General features: G+C 43.2%; 2 protein-coding genes across 2 annotated transcripts; one reads left to right on the forward strand and one right to left on the reverse strand.

Moving 5' to 3' along the window:
- Nucleotides 1-546: 546 nt before the first annotated feature.
- LOC119129692 (ATP-dependent RNA helicase DDX39A-like) lies at nucleotides 547-3941 on the forward strand. Its single transcript, XM_037263071.1, has 10 exons — nucleotides 547-682; nucleotides 1292-1499; nucleotides 1661-1788; nucleotides 1975-2251; nucleotides 2362-2480; nucleotides 2640-2771; nucleotides 2846-2955; nucleotides 3192-3336; nucleotides 3421-3568; nucleotides 3736-3941. Exons 2-10 carry the CDS (start codon nucleotides 1292-1294, stop codon nucleotides 3750-3752), a joined length of 1284 nt encoding a protein of 427 aa, XP_037118966.1. The 5' UTR covers nucleotides 547-682; the 3' UTR covers nucleotides 3753-3941.
- Nucleotides 3942-4349: 408 nt separating this feature from the next.
- On the reverse strand, nucleotides 4350-9105 carry LOC119129830 (CCN family member 1-like). Its single transcript, XM_037263171.1, has 6 exons — nucleotides 8918-9105; nucleotides 8281-8494; nucleotides 7547-7800; nucleotides 7239-7368; nucleotides 6828-7006; nucleotides 4350-5851 (listed from the first exon to the last, which is right to left on the reverse strand). The coding sequence occupies exons 1-6, from the start codon at nucleotides 8966-8968 to the stop codon at nucleotides 5537-5539; spliced, it is 1143 nt and encodes a 380-aa protein (XP_037119066.1). The 5' UTR covers nucleotides 8969-9105; the 3' UTR covers nucleotides 4350-5536.
- Nucleotides 9106-15398: the final 6293 nt, after the last annotated feature.

The following is a 15398-nucleotide window of genomic DNA, read 5'->3' on the forward strand; positions in this document are numbered from 1 at the left end:
CGGCTCGTGGAGTCTACATGTTCTCCCTGTGTCTGCGTGGGTTTTCTCCTGGTCCTCCGGTTTCCCCCCAAATTCCGAAAACATGCATGATAGGCCGATTGAGCGCAACAAATTGGGTGCGAATTGACAGGCGGAACGATACGGACAAATAAACAGATAGCATGCATGCACACATAATTGGTAAATTGATTTCTGAAGGGGTTACAGCTCCTCGAGCCCCGGTGTAGAGCCATCCCTGTTTATCATCCTCTCCGTTTTAGATGCTTTGCCACCATCTTGTGGAACCAGTAACACGCGGCTGCTCACCGAACAACAGCTGGAGGCCCACAGATGACTACTTCAGGATTATCCGTACATTTAAAAACTGACTATATTCCGTTTTGTTATGATGGATTAATTATACCAAACAATCAATAATCAACCCTAGATTATCCAATCAAGTCGTTGCAACAAAGCTGTATTCAATAAAATATATGTAAAAGTGAAATGTTGAATTAGTTGTACTCCTGCATTTGTTACGTTTCTTATAACGCAGTAACAAGCTCACGCGAGAGTGCCTATGTCGATGGGTACTTGAATGCAACGCGGATGTGTGCGGCTCACTGTGCCGTGAATACTTGCTAGCGTGCAGAGTCATTTCTTCGACGTCGCTGGGACAAACAAAGAATAAAGCTTTTTGAAGGTAATTTAAGCGCGTTTAATATGGTCACCCATACAAGTTACCATATAAGCATAGACATGCGCAACATCTGCTTCCTTTTACTCGTTGTTATTGTTATTGTTGTGCAATTGTAAAATAGGCCCCAGTTGATGCTTGCGCGCTAGCTAACAGGCTAACCTAGACAAGCTAACCGCGCTAACGCGCGGTCGATTTTCTCGACAGAAATCCTCTTATTTTACCGCTGACTCCGAGCTGTTTGTTCATAAAAAAAATAAAAATACAAATCACGAATGCAAAGCAACGTCACCGTGTCGTTCCATGAGCTACTGTTGAATTTAAATCGTGCTCCGCATTTAGGTGCTAGCTTGCTAGCGAGCCGCGATGAACGAAGGGTAAAGCGGCTCCATTGAGCACGCTGTGCGTCGTTTTACGGCTAAGTGATTAGGCCTATTAAACATTTCTTATTAATAACGAGGTATGGTAATCACTTGGTTCGAAAACTTCACGTCTCCGTTTGATGCGGCCTGCCTGGATTTGGAGTCTTTTGCACATTTTCTAGCCTGAAATATATTGGCGCGAGTAATGTTAACGCAGAGATGATCCTGACTGAAATGTTAAACTCCCCCACAGATGTCTGAACATGATGTTGATCATGAACTTTTGGACTACGAAGAAGAAGAGGAGCCCCAAGGAACCCTGGAGAGTACGACCCCGGCAAACAAAAAGGCCGTGAAGGGGTCGTACGTATCCATCCACAGCTCCGGGTTCCGAGATTTCCTTCTCAAGCCTGAGCTCCTCCGTGCCATCATTGACTGTGGTTTTGAGCATCCATCTGAAGGTGAATGTCAGCGATGCATGCATTATCTGCCATGTCCTGTTGTTTTGTGTGTGTGTGTGTGGGGGGGGGGGGACAGTATGATTGTTTACAGGTCATATTCCTCATGTTGAGAAGTGGGAACTTTTTCCAGACTCTTACCAAGTATTATGTTGTCTTCTCAGTCCAGCACGAGTGCATCCCTCAAGCCATCCTGGGCATGGACATTCTCTGTCAAGCCAAGTCTGGCATGGGAAAGACAGCTGTGTTTGTGCTTGCCACCCTGCAGCAGATCGAACCTGTGGACGGTCAAGTAAGTTCTCCTTTTGTCGCACATCTCAACACTAAAACAGATTTAAAAGGAGCTGTTAATGTATATCATGAAATGCTGAACAGATGATGGCGAAGTGCGATGGTTTTGTTGAAATTGAACGTAATGAGACAGCCCTTCAATATGAACTGTGACTATTTGAAGGCTAATGTGTTTCCTTCGTGCCAGGTGTCCGTCCTGGTCATGTGCCACACCCGAGAGCTGGCTTTCCAGATCAGCAAAGAGTACGAGCGCTTCTCCAAGTACATGTCCAACGTCAAAGTGTCTGTCTTCTTTGGCGGCATGGCCATCAAGAAGGACGAGGATGTTCTGCGGCAGAGATGCCCGCACATCGTGGTGGGCACACCCGGGCGCACCCTGGCCCTCATCCGCAACAAGACCCTCAGCGTGAAGAACATCAAGCACTTTGTGCTCGACGAGTGCGACAAGTTGCTGGAGCAGCTTGGTGGGTGATGGGGAGCGTTGGCCGAGACCACAGAGCGTAATAGTTGAAAGCCTGTGATGGAAGAGTCAAGTTATTTAAAAAAAACAATCTTTTTATATGATGTGACACAGACATGAGACATGACATCCAGGAGATCTTCCGGCTGACGCCCCACGAGAAGCAAGTCATGATGTTCAGCGCTACGCTCAGCAAGGAGATCCGCCCGGTTTGCCGCAAGTTCATGCAGGATGTAAGTTGTCACAAGTAAACTGACAACGCTAGTGCTCTTACAGGCGAAGCGCTCAAGTCCGACCAAGTGTGTTTGTCTGTCTTAGCAAATGTCTATTTCCTCGTTTGTTGTCACCGATCATGTATGTTTCGAGAGACTAATGTAATTTCTGCGGCGTAGCCAATGGAGGTGTTTGTGGACGACGAGACCAAGCTGACCCTTCACGGCCTGCAGCAGTACTACTGCAAGCTGAAAGACAGCGAGAAGAACCGAAAGCTCTTTGACCTGCTGGACGTGCTCGAGTTCAACCAGGTATGGAGAAGCCTGGACAATGAGATGAAGATGATTTTTTTTTTTTTTTTTACTAATCCTATTGGTCCTGCAAGGTGGTGATATTTGTGAAGTCGGTGCATCGGTGCGTGGCCCTGTCCCAGCTGCTGGTGGAACAGAACTTCCCAGCCATCGCCATTCATGGCGGCATGGGTCAGGAACAGAGGTAAGAGCCTGTTATCTCTGCTTATTTTAGAAAAGGGGAATATGACATTGGCATTAGGGCTGTGGGGTGGTGGCCCTTTAAAGGAAATGGCAAATTTCCTTTTTGCTTATAGAACAGGTAAATAATAACCCGCAGTGTCCACTTTTGAAAATGAGCCTTTCCTGCCATCATATACAAGGGATCCAAGAAGTCACCTTGAAAAGGAAATGATCTTTTCCTCGCATCCGCTATTGCAGGTTATCCCGATACCAGCAGTTTAAAGACTTTCAGCGGCGGATCCTGGTGGCCACCAACCTGTTCGGCCGAGGCATGGATATCGAGCGAGTCAACATCGTCTTCAACTACGACATGCCAGAGGATTCTGACTCGTACCTGCACAGAGTAAGTTGAGCATTAGTAACCTCCCACCGTACGACTTGTTGCCTGAAATCCTGCTTACCTTTTTCCTCATCATCCACCTTCCAGGTGGCCCGCGCCGGCAGGTTCGGTACCAAAGGCCTGGCCATCAGTTTTGTCTCCGACGAGACTGACGCCAAGACCCTGAACGAGGTCCAAGATCGCTTTGAGGTCAATGTGGCCGAGTTGCCAGAGGAGATTGATATCTCCACTTACAGTGAGTTCTCTGTTTTGATAGGATCATCCATCTTCTCTGCACCGAGGGGTTGACTAATTCTGTACTCGTTTAACACAAATAAACTATTTTTAGGCGCTGAAAAACAAACTGTTTTTTTGTGGTTTTTAATTTTTTGCTCTGCTTCTTTTTCCTTTTTTTATCTGCAGTTGAACAGTCCAGATGAATCTGAAGTTTCCAGTGATGTCCCTCAAGTGTTTTTTTTTTTGGGTTAAGGAAAACAAGAAGCAGTGTCTCACTGCCACTACATGTTGGCAAGTTTATTTTTTTTAATTTTAACATGTTGTTGCTTGTTTTAGTGTTTTTCTTTTTAAGCCATGTTGCTTGGTTGAGGAAATAAACATTTTATACCTTATTTTGTTAGTGAAGTCTCATTTATTGTCAGTGTATTTGGCTGAGCACACATTTAAAAACAAACCTTAGGAAATGTTATTACTGTTCAAAACAATTAACCTACAAATGCCAATAAAATATTTGCTCAAATGTTTTTTTCCTATTAATGTAATTCTTACGACTTTACAGAAACTAAAATATGGGGTCATGCAAATCCTTCTGAGTTGGGTTTCTGTAGTAATTGGTCCTCTCCAACAGAGGGCAGTGTTTCATCAAAAGAGCTTTGCTTCCAAAAAGCGTTCATTTTTTTTCTCCCAAAAAAGCCTTAGCCTTACTATACAATTTGAGATTGTAAAGTGATAGCTGCACCTGGAGACTAGTGTAAAGGAAATGGGTGAAAACAATGAGGAAAATGACAATATGCTGAGGGTAACAGCTCACAGCAAGGTTTTATTTTTTTGAATGGGGGAAGAAAAGAACTTTTCATTTTTGAAACAATGTACTTAATTTATAAAATCTCAATTATGAAGTATTAACTGAACAAGTTAATTTTAAAATTTGTGTACTGAACTTTGAACTAGTTCATGTAGAAAACAAACTTTCCCAATACTGACACTAATAATTAAATGACATGATAAAGAGTAAATAAAGTACTGCTACATAGCCTGTCCAAACGTTGCTAAACATTTCTTTCCATTTCTGAAATGGTTAAATCACCTCAAAATAGATGTTAGCATGAAGCTCGCACTCAAAGCCTCTATTTGGAGGAATTGTTTATTAGTTCTCAAACTGCTGCTTACTTTTTTTACTTCCATCATAGAGCGACACTCGAATCTGTCTCTTTTGCTCTCTTATTTTCTCTTTAATGATAACTTTTCCTGTATGGCTGCTACAGGTCATGCAGGAAGGAGGATTTGCATCCATATTATTGTGGAATATTTTTTCTGTGCAACACTGTAGTTTCATATACTGCCACCAGGGCCGTTTATGAATATTGATTGAAACTTGCAGTCGGCTAGAACGAGGGCCACTCGCATCGGAAGTCATCGCTGTACAGCGAACCTCGACTTTTCGCTGGTCTCGGGACCGAACCGTGCTACGACAATCCGCAAGTAGTTGACGGTGACACCAGCAAAACTGCTTAGAAAGATCACAAGAAGGCAAAGGAGCAATTTTGTGTCAACTCCCTTCAGCAAATCTCAAAGTGAGTTTTTCTGTAAATCACAAAAAAGCAAAAAAAAATTGAAAAATCTAAATTGTGAATAAGCACAGGTACACACAGAAAACATTGCTGCGTGAACCCCACTTAACACAATGTCCTTTTTTTTTTTTTTTTTTAAATTGCTGCTTACATTTGAAGTCAGTATTCAAAGTGCCTTACAAAGCGTTTCCTCTTGCGGGCAGTCGGGAGGGTCTCAAAATATCCAAGTCGGAATAAGCAAGCTTATCCCTCGTGAGGCAGGGAGGTCCAGGGCTGCATCAGGGCTCTAATTTAGCACCCACGTCTGAACAAGGACACCCTGGGACACACACATTACAACCGGGGGGGAGCGGGAGGAGCTTCCTCCTATATAAAACCCGTCTCGTCGTCTCATTTCGAGTCAAACCTCTGAGAAATCACTGCTTGTCTAAGAAGTGATGCGTGTCTCCATGCATCCTACGCTGCGGCGGCATGGCCACGTCGTTCAGGTGGCCGCAGGCCTCCTCGCTGCATTTGCACGACTGGATGAACATGGCAGACCTCCGCAGGCGCTGGCCGTCCGGGCAGACCAGGTCGATTGGCAGGGTGCGGGTGCGTCGCGGCGAGCAGCAGCGTCCGTCCGAACAATGGCCGCAGAAGTTTGGCCGGTAGAAGCGCACGCTCAGGCATTCGCCAAAGGACAGGCGGAGCGGCGATGGGGATTTTTGCATGGCGGAGCACTTCTTGCCTCTCTGTAGTTGGAAAAATAACACAAAAAGTATGTTACACACAATACATATCACGTTTGTGCAATTGTGCCTTGGATAAAGATAATTAAAAATATTTATTTTCTCATTCAAAAGAATGAAAATCAGTTTTTGTTTTCCTAACAAGCTTGCGCAATACAGATTTTACCATGCATTGTAATGAATAGCTATGATGTTTCAGAAAGAAAAAAAAAATCCACCTTGAATGTAAAATTTCACTGCAGACAGTTAAAGCTAAGCAAGCATGGCAAAGAGCTCCCGGTGTATTTCCAACACAGAGAATGAATACAGACGGGCCAGCACACGGGAGCTTAGCTCTGGACAGTTGCTTGGCAGGAATGGCCGGGCTGTGTGGAGGGAGGGAGGGAGGGAGGGAGGCTGCCTATATACACACTAAAATTAACTCAAACACACTGGCAGAGCAAATAAGCTCTGTGCAGTACAATAGCATGAACATGGTGAAAGCTTCTAAAACCAGAAATGCACAACAGTAAAATTGATTTTTGTCAAAGGAAGTAGTGGTACATTCATCTCGACATCTCCAAAAGTGGTTCTCATACTTTGTGAGGTCCTGGGTCCCTGCATTTTTTTTTTTTTTGGAGGGGTGTAAAGTGTCCTGACCAGAATTATAATAGTTCTGAAATGTCATTGTAGTTTATGTACGTATGTATTTGTTTGTTTTTATTTTACTTTGTAGAGAAAGTACAACTAGAAAGTAGGTTTATGAAATCAAACAAGGTCAGATAAGAGATTGTACGATTTTCTGCGGTCAGATGTTATCGTAAGGTGTGGAGGTTATTTGATAAGCGCCAATAGGCTATAATATGGAGAGAGAGAGAGAGAGAGAGAGAGAGAGAGAGAGAGAGAGAGAGAGAGAGAGAGAGAGAGAGAGAGAGAGAGAGAGAGAGAGAGACAGACAGAGACTACACACACACACGCACAAAATATTCCTCAAGGTTACCTTGCTCGGAAAAGGGAGAACGGTGCTGCACGGCCGCACCATACAGAGTCTGGTCTCTCTTTCCAGCTTGCACCCGGGGTTCTTGTTGGTAAGGCGGGAGGAGACGCCCGTCCCGCAGCTACGTGAACACTGGGACCAATCGGTGGTGAGGACAGGGCATTTCTCCTGGTGGCCCCACACTGAAAAGAATCACCGAAAATCACATTTACAATGGTATAGCGGTGCCTCTGTGTCATCTTCAAGTTATGATGTGATTTTCACATTTGTGTATTATACATTAAAAAGTTTTATTTGACTTTGGACACTAAAAATGTTCACCCAGAAATATAGCCAAAATTTCGCTTTAAGAATTTGGAATCTTTCTTTTTTTAAAGCGTATTTACAGTAGTCAGCCAGATATTGTCATCTCACCTGGCAGGTGTTTGTAGCCACGTTCAGCCTCCCAGCCACTCGCCTTAACGGGCGCAATCTCATTGGTCACCGGCAGATCGTTTTTATCCAGCCGAGGGGCGGGACGGCGCTCCGGTTTGTGTTGCCGTCTCTTTGGAACAAACCACAAGAACAATTTGCTGTTATTAGGAATCTTTTGGAATGGGCAAGTACAGATATCAACTATTGGTATCATGTCGATTCAGCGTAATTGTGAGGCTAACTGTGATCCAGACATGCTAACCATCAGAGAATTTGTGCCATCTTTGTAATCCATTCGCAAAACAAACCTTTCGATTATCTTTGTTTGGAAGGTGCCATGTGTTTTTGTGGCAGTCCACAGTGAAGCAGCACTGTCCGGGTATCCTGATCAGCCGTGGGAAGGGGCACGACGGCGAGGCCGGGGGCAGCTTGTGGTCGCAAAGTGGTGCGCAGCCCACCGCGCCATCCATGCAGGTACACTGGTGCTTACAACCCACGCGGAAGTTCTCGCCATTCTGGTAGATCCTGCCGCTGTAGTCGCACGTACGTCCTTCCGATTCGGCTGGGGAAATGATGATTAGCATTTATGTTGCGGTACTTTGACGGATACTGACTAATATTAGTGCTGTACTGATGAGCTGAATATGCAGACAATTCAAATTTGTGTTGAATAATTTAACTTTTTCAGTAATTCTTCATTCCTTTAGCCATTTTGAGCAACAAATGGCATCAACTTCTGAAATGTGTCTCCGGTAACACACAACACAATAATTTTCCATGGCAACAACAGTTTAGACTGAAAGGTCAATGGAACTGAGGAGACAGGAATTGTCAGACTACTTGTCCCCAATGCAAGAAGGAGCCGCTATTCATAGTTTGTACAGCAGCTCTGGCATGAGGCTTATTTTTATCTCCATTACTTTTGCCCCCCCATCAAACATCTCGGTCACAGCTTACAAGCTGTTGTGTGTAACGGTAGCTCACACACACACTTTCAAAAGCCTTTTTTAGCATCACAAGAGGGAATGCCCCAACTCCTTACCTCGGCACACCCCCCAGGCCTCCGTGACGTCGTTGCCGTAATTGCACTCCAACCCTTTGTGACGGTCACAAGGCTTCACGGGACTGCAGTCTTGGTTGAGCTGTGCAGCACACACCTTACAGCACCCGCATCCATCTAGGATGGTGCTAACCCCCGGAGGGCACACTGGGTGGCCCGCGGGACACTCGCAAGTCATAGGACAGATAGCCATTACCTGGATCAAACACATGATCAGATAAGAGACAGAAATATCAAGAACAAGTTTATATAAGATTCCTTACGTTACAATTCTGACCAGGAATGCTAACATGCTAAGGAGTTGTTATGCTATGATATAATAACATAGCAACCTGAGCAAATAGGTATTATTTCTGGGAAAAAAAAGTGATGGTAAATGAAGATGAAACACAATTTGTCTTTGCAGGTCACCTAAAATGATCTGGCGGACCATATCTGGCCCCCATGCCTTACATTTAACACCAGTCATTTAGCCAGATGAGCGTTTTATATCTTGCCTTGTTGTCAGGTACCATTTTACGGGAGAAAGTATAACCAACATTCCTCCAAGTGTGTCCAACACGTGAACCATAGACATGAACCATTTGATAGCCTGGAAAGTGAGGAAATAATATCCTACCTGTGAGACGAAGGCTGCTGTCAGCAAAAAAAGACACATTAAACATTCCATGTTAATTAAATAAGGTTATGCATATATTATTTCAAGCTCGGCTCCACTGAAGGATGGTCAGTTCTAAATGTCTCAGACCCTTTTCGGGTCTTGGTCCAAGTGTTCCCCACGGGGACAAGCAGCCTAAACACCCATTTATACCACCTGACAGGCTCCGCCCCTCTCCTCACTGTCAGCCAATAGGTGTGCAGGGACTGAGCCAGACATTCCAAATGGGTATGGCTTTACCACAGAAATAATTTTCTATTGAGAATGAATGGAGCCATTCATATAAAAGCAGGGCCACTCTGTGTGTTTATTTTATGGGTTAAAAATTAAAATGTAACAGGCCCTTTCAAGTCACATTCCTGTCTTTGTGGCCAGCACTCTGCAAGAGCTGTGTAAATATATTCAGCTGGTAACATTCAGGAGACCTCCACTTTTGGGAAAAAGTGGGGAGGGACGGAATTCCCTGTTGTTCCTGACCACTACAGAAAAAAGTCATCTGAAATGAATAAAGTATAACACGGATTGATGGATGGATGCTTTGAGATTTAACTATTCCGAAACTCCATGATGGATGTTTTATTTTATCTCCAGCTAGTCAGCCCAAAACACAGTTATTTTTAATATTTGTTCTTTTTGTCAAAACCTCTGGTTACTTTACTTTATAATATGAGGTCAATCAAAACAATGTTGATGCAAGAGCATTCCTTGGAAAAGAATGGATGAGGGCGGGTGTTCTGTGGAAGCTGGATTATTATTTTAAGGGCAGCTCCTATGAGCTTTGGCCTCAAATAGGTTGGCTTTCTTCCTCTTTCAACCACACACATGCAGCCACACCTGCTTCCACAGAACTCGATTTCCTCAAGTTGACAATTTTGGGAACTAGGGTATTTATTTATTTTAAATGACTATATTACTAATTGTCAGATATGTTATACGTGTTGTTGGCAAATGTACACAAAAAAATGACATTTGTTCCCAGCAACAAATATTTAGTGTTTAAAAGCATTGTATATTCCATTTTGGCTGCAAACATTTTTTAAGAAATATATAAATATATATAAATTGACACTTCAAAACAATTAAGACAAACAAAAACAGTTTTAAAATGAAAAAATACTCAACAGATCAGTGGATTTAAAAAATCGTCAATCATTGCAAAAACTTTCAAAAATGTATCATGGACATATCTTTTATTTATTACCCTTGTGTTTTACTTCTATTTGTAGCTAATGTTGGAGCTAATGTTCTTATCTGACCCCCAACACCCTATAACTAAAATCACTTTTTTGTTCAAACACATTTGTTTGTTTATTGTTTTTTTTTTTAAATAAAGTTGTGTTAAGTTGAAGTGCACTGCAGAACAGGCTGAAAATATTTGGACAGTGCTAGCTTGTGTTAGCGAGGCCTAACGTGAGCTATCTGGTTTCATTTCCTCTTACCATGGAAAGCAAACCTGGTCTAAAATAAGAATGGCTCCTGAAATGAATGAATATATTCTAGGACTTTTGTATGAGGTGTACAGAAGAAGAGAGAAACGTGTCCTCTTGGCAGTCAAATTGCTTTTCAAGGTTCATTCCTGTTCTTGAGCTTACTTTGCTGTGAAAAGCACTTAAGAAGTGTGAGCGAGCGGTCACAAGTCACTTGAAAAAGAAAAGCGCCTCGGGAAGCTGTCAATCACAGCTCTTAATGGTGCGACCGGGGAAACGTCTATTTTAATCCTTCCAACCCTGGACATTCTTCACCTGAGTAAAGACTCAACTTCATTCTTCAAAAGTGTTTATCTGTTTCCTAATTATTGTGAGGACGCTAGATTGTGCAAATGGACTATTCCATCACAGTGCACGGGAAAAACAGAAAACGTTTTGATGGCATGGATGTTATGCGTGAAAAAAGTGAAGCCAGATGTGAGATTTCAGGACCCTGACAGGTGTTTCACAGAGCGATGGTTTGTTTTTGAAAATGGAGGAGTACTGTGCTCCTGGCAGTGTGGGCTTTCAAACAAAAACACAGTACTGCACTTCGAAGGTCACGTCAACACAATTATACCATGTCAAGGTCACATACTACAAAAGCTGAGAGCGGTAGGGAAATGGACGTTACATAATTTCCTTCCGATGTCATTTAAATGCGGTGAATGGAATTGCGCAGAGGGAATTGTCTACAAAATGTGGTGACCATGTGAAAAAGTGGAAATAGTTAGCATGTGTTGTGCACCAGGTGACAGAAAGCACACCTACCTTATCGCTGAATGGCCAAAGGTCACCCAATGTGCATTCAAAAACTGTGGAGGACAATGCAGAAGTTAAAACAGTTAGTTGCAGCCATGAGGTTATGTCGCCCTCTAGCGGAAATGAAATAACCTACAAAAGAAAGTGCATCAAAACCTGTACTTTATGCAAGCAAGCAGGGTTTACTAACCTCTGGGGTTTTAGACTGGTCAAATGGGTTAAAACAAAAATAATTTTTAAAACTCCAACACCAATTTTCAGAGGCTTGGTTGGTATAAAGAACCAGCCAAACCTTTCTTACCCACACTCACCACAAGATGGCGCCACACACTAAATTATATGTGACAAATGTACCCCCCCCCCTTCCCCATCATATATGTGGAGTATTTGAATGATAACAGGTCCAACCATGAACATTTGAAATGTATCAAATGCCACCTCCATTGCAGACAGGTGTGTGTGTGTGTGTGGAGACGGTTTGTGGCATTTCCCAGTGAAGGGGGGGAAAAAGCATGAGCTGAATATTTTGCTTGCCTGAAAGGCAGAATTAGCCTTTGGCCAGTAGCAGGAACCGATACCCCACTTGGGACTGTCGGCTTTTCGAGCACAAATACGAGAATCTGTTCCGGTGTAGCAGTAGATGTATAATGCATGCAGGATTTCTGTCCCTTTTGAGCAGAGACCGATAGAGATGCACAAAGAAAACAAACAGCAAACTAGCCCACAAGCTACTAACAACGCTGAAATGTCCATTTAAATCCCTTAGCATCCTTAAAGCTATGATTAGCAAACCTGCCTCTGGTTTGTACAGTGCATACGCAAGCATCGATGATTCAGTACAGGGAGGTGAGAAGAAACACGTTTAAATAAATACCCTTTTGAAAAATGTGAATTTACTTTTAGAACAGATACACACATAAAAAATAAACAGTTCTTACGGTTCTTATACAAATTCTGACCTCATCGGTTGTTGGAGCACGAGTTGTAAATGGTGTACTGCCATCTAGGGGTTAAGAGTGGAATCGCACATCAAATAGAATAGAGTCGAAAAATACTGTTAGCCTCAGAAAAATATCCTAAACCCACAATGGAGGATTACGGTAATCCACCCACAACTGCCATTTTGACAATGTAGCGCCCTCTACTGTCAACTGAAATTGACATCAAAGTGCCCCACGGGCTCCTAATGCGATGGTCACAGCTCACTGGGTCATGAGAAGTTTGCAGTCTGGGCCAAAATCTGAACATTCTCCTTAAAGGCATTTTTGGAGCTCACAAAAAAAATATGCTGTAGTTTGTTGTGTCGAATCGTGATATTGTCGCTATTAAGAGTGGCGTAAGTCTTGACAATAGCGCCATCTTACCTTGCGCAGCAGCAGCTATATCAGTCTGTATTAACAGATAACCCACATCCTTCTTTATCTGCCCCCCTCCCACCTCCACGGAAAGAGGGTCTTATGAAGATAAATGACAGCGCTCTGCTTGCCGTGGCGGCTTTTTTTCATCTGCTTCCTTCACAGCGTGGCGAGGAATTCCCGCTCAATGCCTTGGAGCGCCGCCGCCGACAGCTCCACAGCATCATTACGGCTGGCCGAGGCGACTGATAGAATTAGGAAGGCGACTCTGAAGCATGACGCTCATCAAATTTTAATCAAGGAGGAAATTAATTAGAAATCTAAAGGGGCTCTTCTTCCGTAATCAACATTATGGAATGTTGTCTTTCAGGCCCTCCGAGTTGACATGATGTGTCAATCCAGCTTTAATTACCGACACGCATGTTTCTCTGAATGTGGTGTCGGCCGAGTTTACGAATGCACGTTTGTATTTTATTTTTGATGAGGTTTTTTTAACCCATTTAAATGATTTTTTTCCCCCATTTACATGCAGATGGAAATATAATGCAGAGTATGTACACGTCATATCTCCACATACCTTTCTCCTATTTGGAGGAGGGAGGGGGGTGGGGGTCCGACATCGTTAGGCACCATGTTGACAGCGTGTTGGGTCCGCAGGGAGGGTAATTACTAATCCATAAAAAAGGTCGCGCAGCGCTTGCCATTCCAAAGTCTCTCTTGAGGTTCTGGAAAAGCCAAATCTCATTAAAAGGAAATCACACACAAAGCCACACACACACATGGGACAGGGCCAACCTCAAATGCAAAAGGCTTAAGGCCCAATTAAAGCAGGTGATTAACCTCTATTAATGGCCATTGATACACAGATAAACCATTCTGGCCTACGTCTTGGATTGAAATTGTGTACAAGTGAATGGCAAACAGCCAAGTAGGAAATCTATTGAGATCAATAAATGGGAAATGGTCAACTGGAAAAATACGTACGCTGCATTGCTCCGCCCACTTTTGGCAGTATGGGCAAAACTATAACACAGTACTCATAAAAACTACATTGGACTTTTTGTGCGATATTTCAGAGTGAACCTGAAGGCAGATTTAAAGCTGGACTATGCCGTTAGAAAGATTTTACATTTACATTTTTTGGGAATAAATTGTATTAGAATAGGGAATCATCTAGTAAGATGGTCTCGTTTGACCTTTTGACACTTTCAATAAATTTCACCCAAAAGCTAATTGAGTTGGAAGAAGAATTTCCAAGTGAGAGGTCAACAAGGTGTTGGTGGTAAAACCAAGCTGGAGTGATTTATTTTATTTTTTTTGCATAAGAAATGGAGTGAAAAATTGTTGCTAAGCAGCTGTTGCCATGAAGCCTCCATCCAACCCAGTTCTGCTCTGCTGGCCTTGATCCCACTCAATTCCCGAGTATCTGAGAGCGCAGCCTCTTGATTCTTGTCTATCTCCTTGCACTTGCGAGTAACACCCACCTCCTCCGCTGGATAACGCGCCGCATTGAACATGAAGTCATATTTTTGACTAATGTTGTAGCACGTACTTTCTTTCTCACTCCCTAAAAGTCATAAAGTTCACTAAGGCTTGACTTTCCTGCAAGATGGATGGATGGATGAAAATTCCACCTAGTAGGCATCTTAGTATCTTTGAAATAAATCACAATCGCAATATTTTCATGTGTGAAGTCATTCACTAGAATAGAAATGACTCGGTGAAAAGTGGAGCTACCATATGCTAACAGTTAGCTTAGCTTCTTCTAATAGTTCGTCTACTATATTGTTGCCCATGAATGGGACTGCCGTGAATCGCAAAAATCAAAAATTGACGCCATTTAAAATGTTTCTTATACGTGGCACAAGAAGACAGCCAAGCACTACTTTTATCTAAAAGAATTTAAAAAGCAAAGCAAGTCTTGAGGCACATCTGTAGCAACACAAAGAGTAAGCGTCATGAAATCAAAACATAGACGACGTAAAGTCATGATAAACGGATGGACTTCGTAAAAATGACACAATGTTTACGCTTCAGGCTCTTCATTTGTCCTTTTGTCACTCGAACCTACCCGCCATCCCATGGCAGCTTGACAGGGTGACCTTAGGTGTTACTTGTTACACCATCTCCTCCTCCTTCTTTCTCAAGGACAAGCAAGTACTGCTGTCACACACACGCACACACACACACTCTTTGTCTGCATGACACATAACTTTGTCAGCCTCGGATGAAGAGCATAATCACGTAAAACCCATTATCGCCGGCAGATAATTATATTTATCGGCTTAATTATTGATATCTCACTGCAAAGCAACTTTGGAGAGGCGCTGGAAGTAAACAAGCTGAGGAATGTTACACTAATGCCAAAAGCAATTAGGAGTGTGCCGTTAGTCCCCGGGCTCCATCATTGCTGGTATATTTCACAAAGATGCTCGCTCGCTCGCTCACCTTGCCTTCGTCTTCTCTCTCCTCGGTGCCCTCCATTCGTCTACTCCTGTTAATCACTACGTACGCACGCGTACAGTGAAGAGGCCAGGAAATGGCAAGTAATGATGCTCCATCACGTCACCCCCGCAAGACGACCTTGGACGGGGCGGACGGGTCGGCCCGCTGGAGACCGAACATGAGGAGCTTGTGTGTTTTGCCTACAAGGAAGAGCACGAAGGGCACAAAAAAGTTAGAAATACACAAATACACCAAAATACAGCGCCAAGCAGATATGGAATGAAGTAGGCTGTCATGACAATGATAAGGAAATATGTGAGGGAATGTTTTTTCTTTTTTTTTGAGGAGGGTGTTTTTGCAGTCAAGGTTAAAACGGAGGGCAACGGTTAATCTACCTCGGAAGAAATCCGAGAT

The sequence above is a fragment of the Syngnathus acus genome, chromosome 1, assembly GCF_901709675.1.
Source record: "Syngnathus acus chromosome 1, fSynAcu1.2, whole genome shotgun sequence".
NCBI lineage: Eukaryota > Metazoa > Chordata > Actinopteri > Syngnathiformes > Syngnathidae > Syngnathus > Syngnathus acus.

Excerpts from the sequence above, each read along its gene's own strand:
- LOC119129692 (XM_037263071.1), top strand. The coding sequence starts at position 1,292 with ATGTCTGAACATGATGTTGATCATGAACTTTTGGACTACGAAGAAGAA. Across the intron at positions 2,252-2,361 it reads CAAGTTGCTGGAGCAGCTTG|ACATGAGACATGACATCCAG; the intron begins GTGGGTGATGGG and ends GATGTGACACAG. Across the intron at positions 2,481-2,639 it reads GCCGCAAGTTCATGCAGGAT|CCAATGGAGGTGTTTGTGGA; the intron begins GTAAGTTGTCAC and ends TCTGCGGCGTAG.
- LOC119129830 (XM_037263171.1), bottom strand. The coding sequence starts at position 8,968 with ATGGAATGTTTAATGTGTCTTTTTTTGCTGACAGCAGCCTTCGTCTCA. Across the intron at positions 7,801-8,280 it reads GGCCTGGGGGGTGTGCCGAG|CCGAATCGGAAGGACGTACG; the intron begins GTAAGGAGTTGG and ends TCATTTCCCCAG. Across the intron at positions 7,369-7,546 it reads CAAACAAAGATAATCGAAAG|AGACGGCAACACAAACCGGA; the intron begins GTTTGTTTTGCG and ends TTTGTTCCAAAG.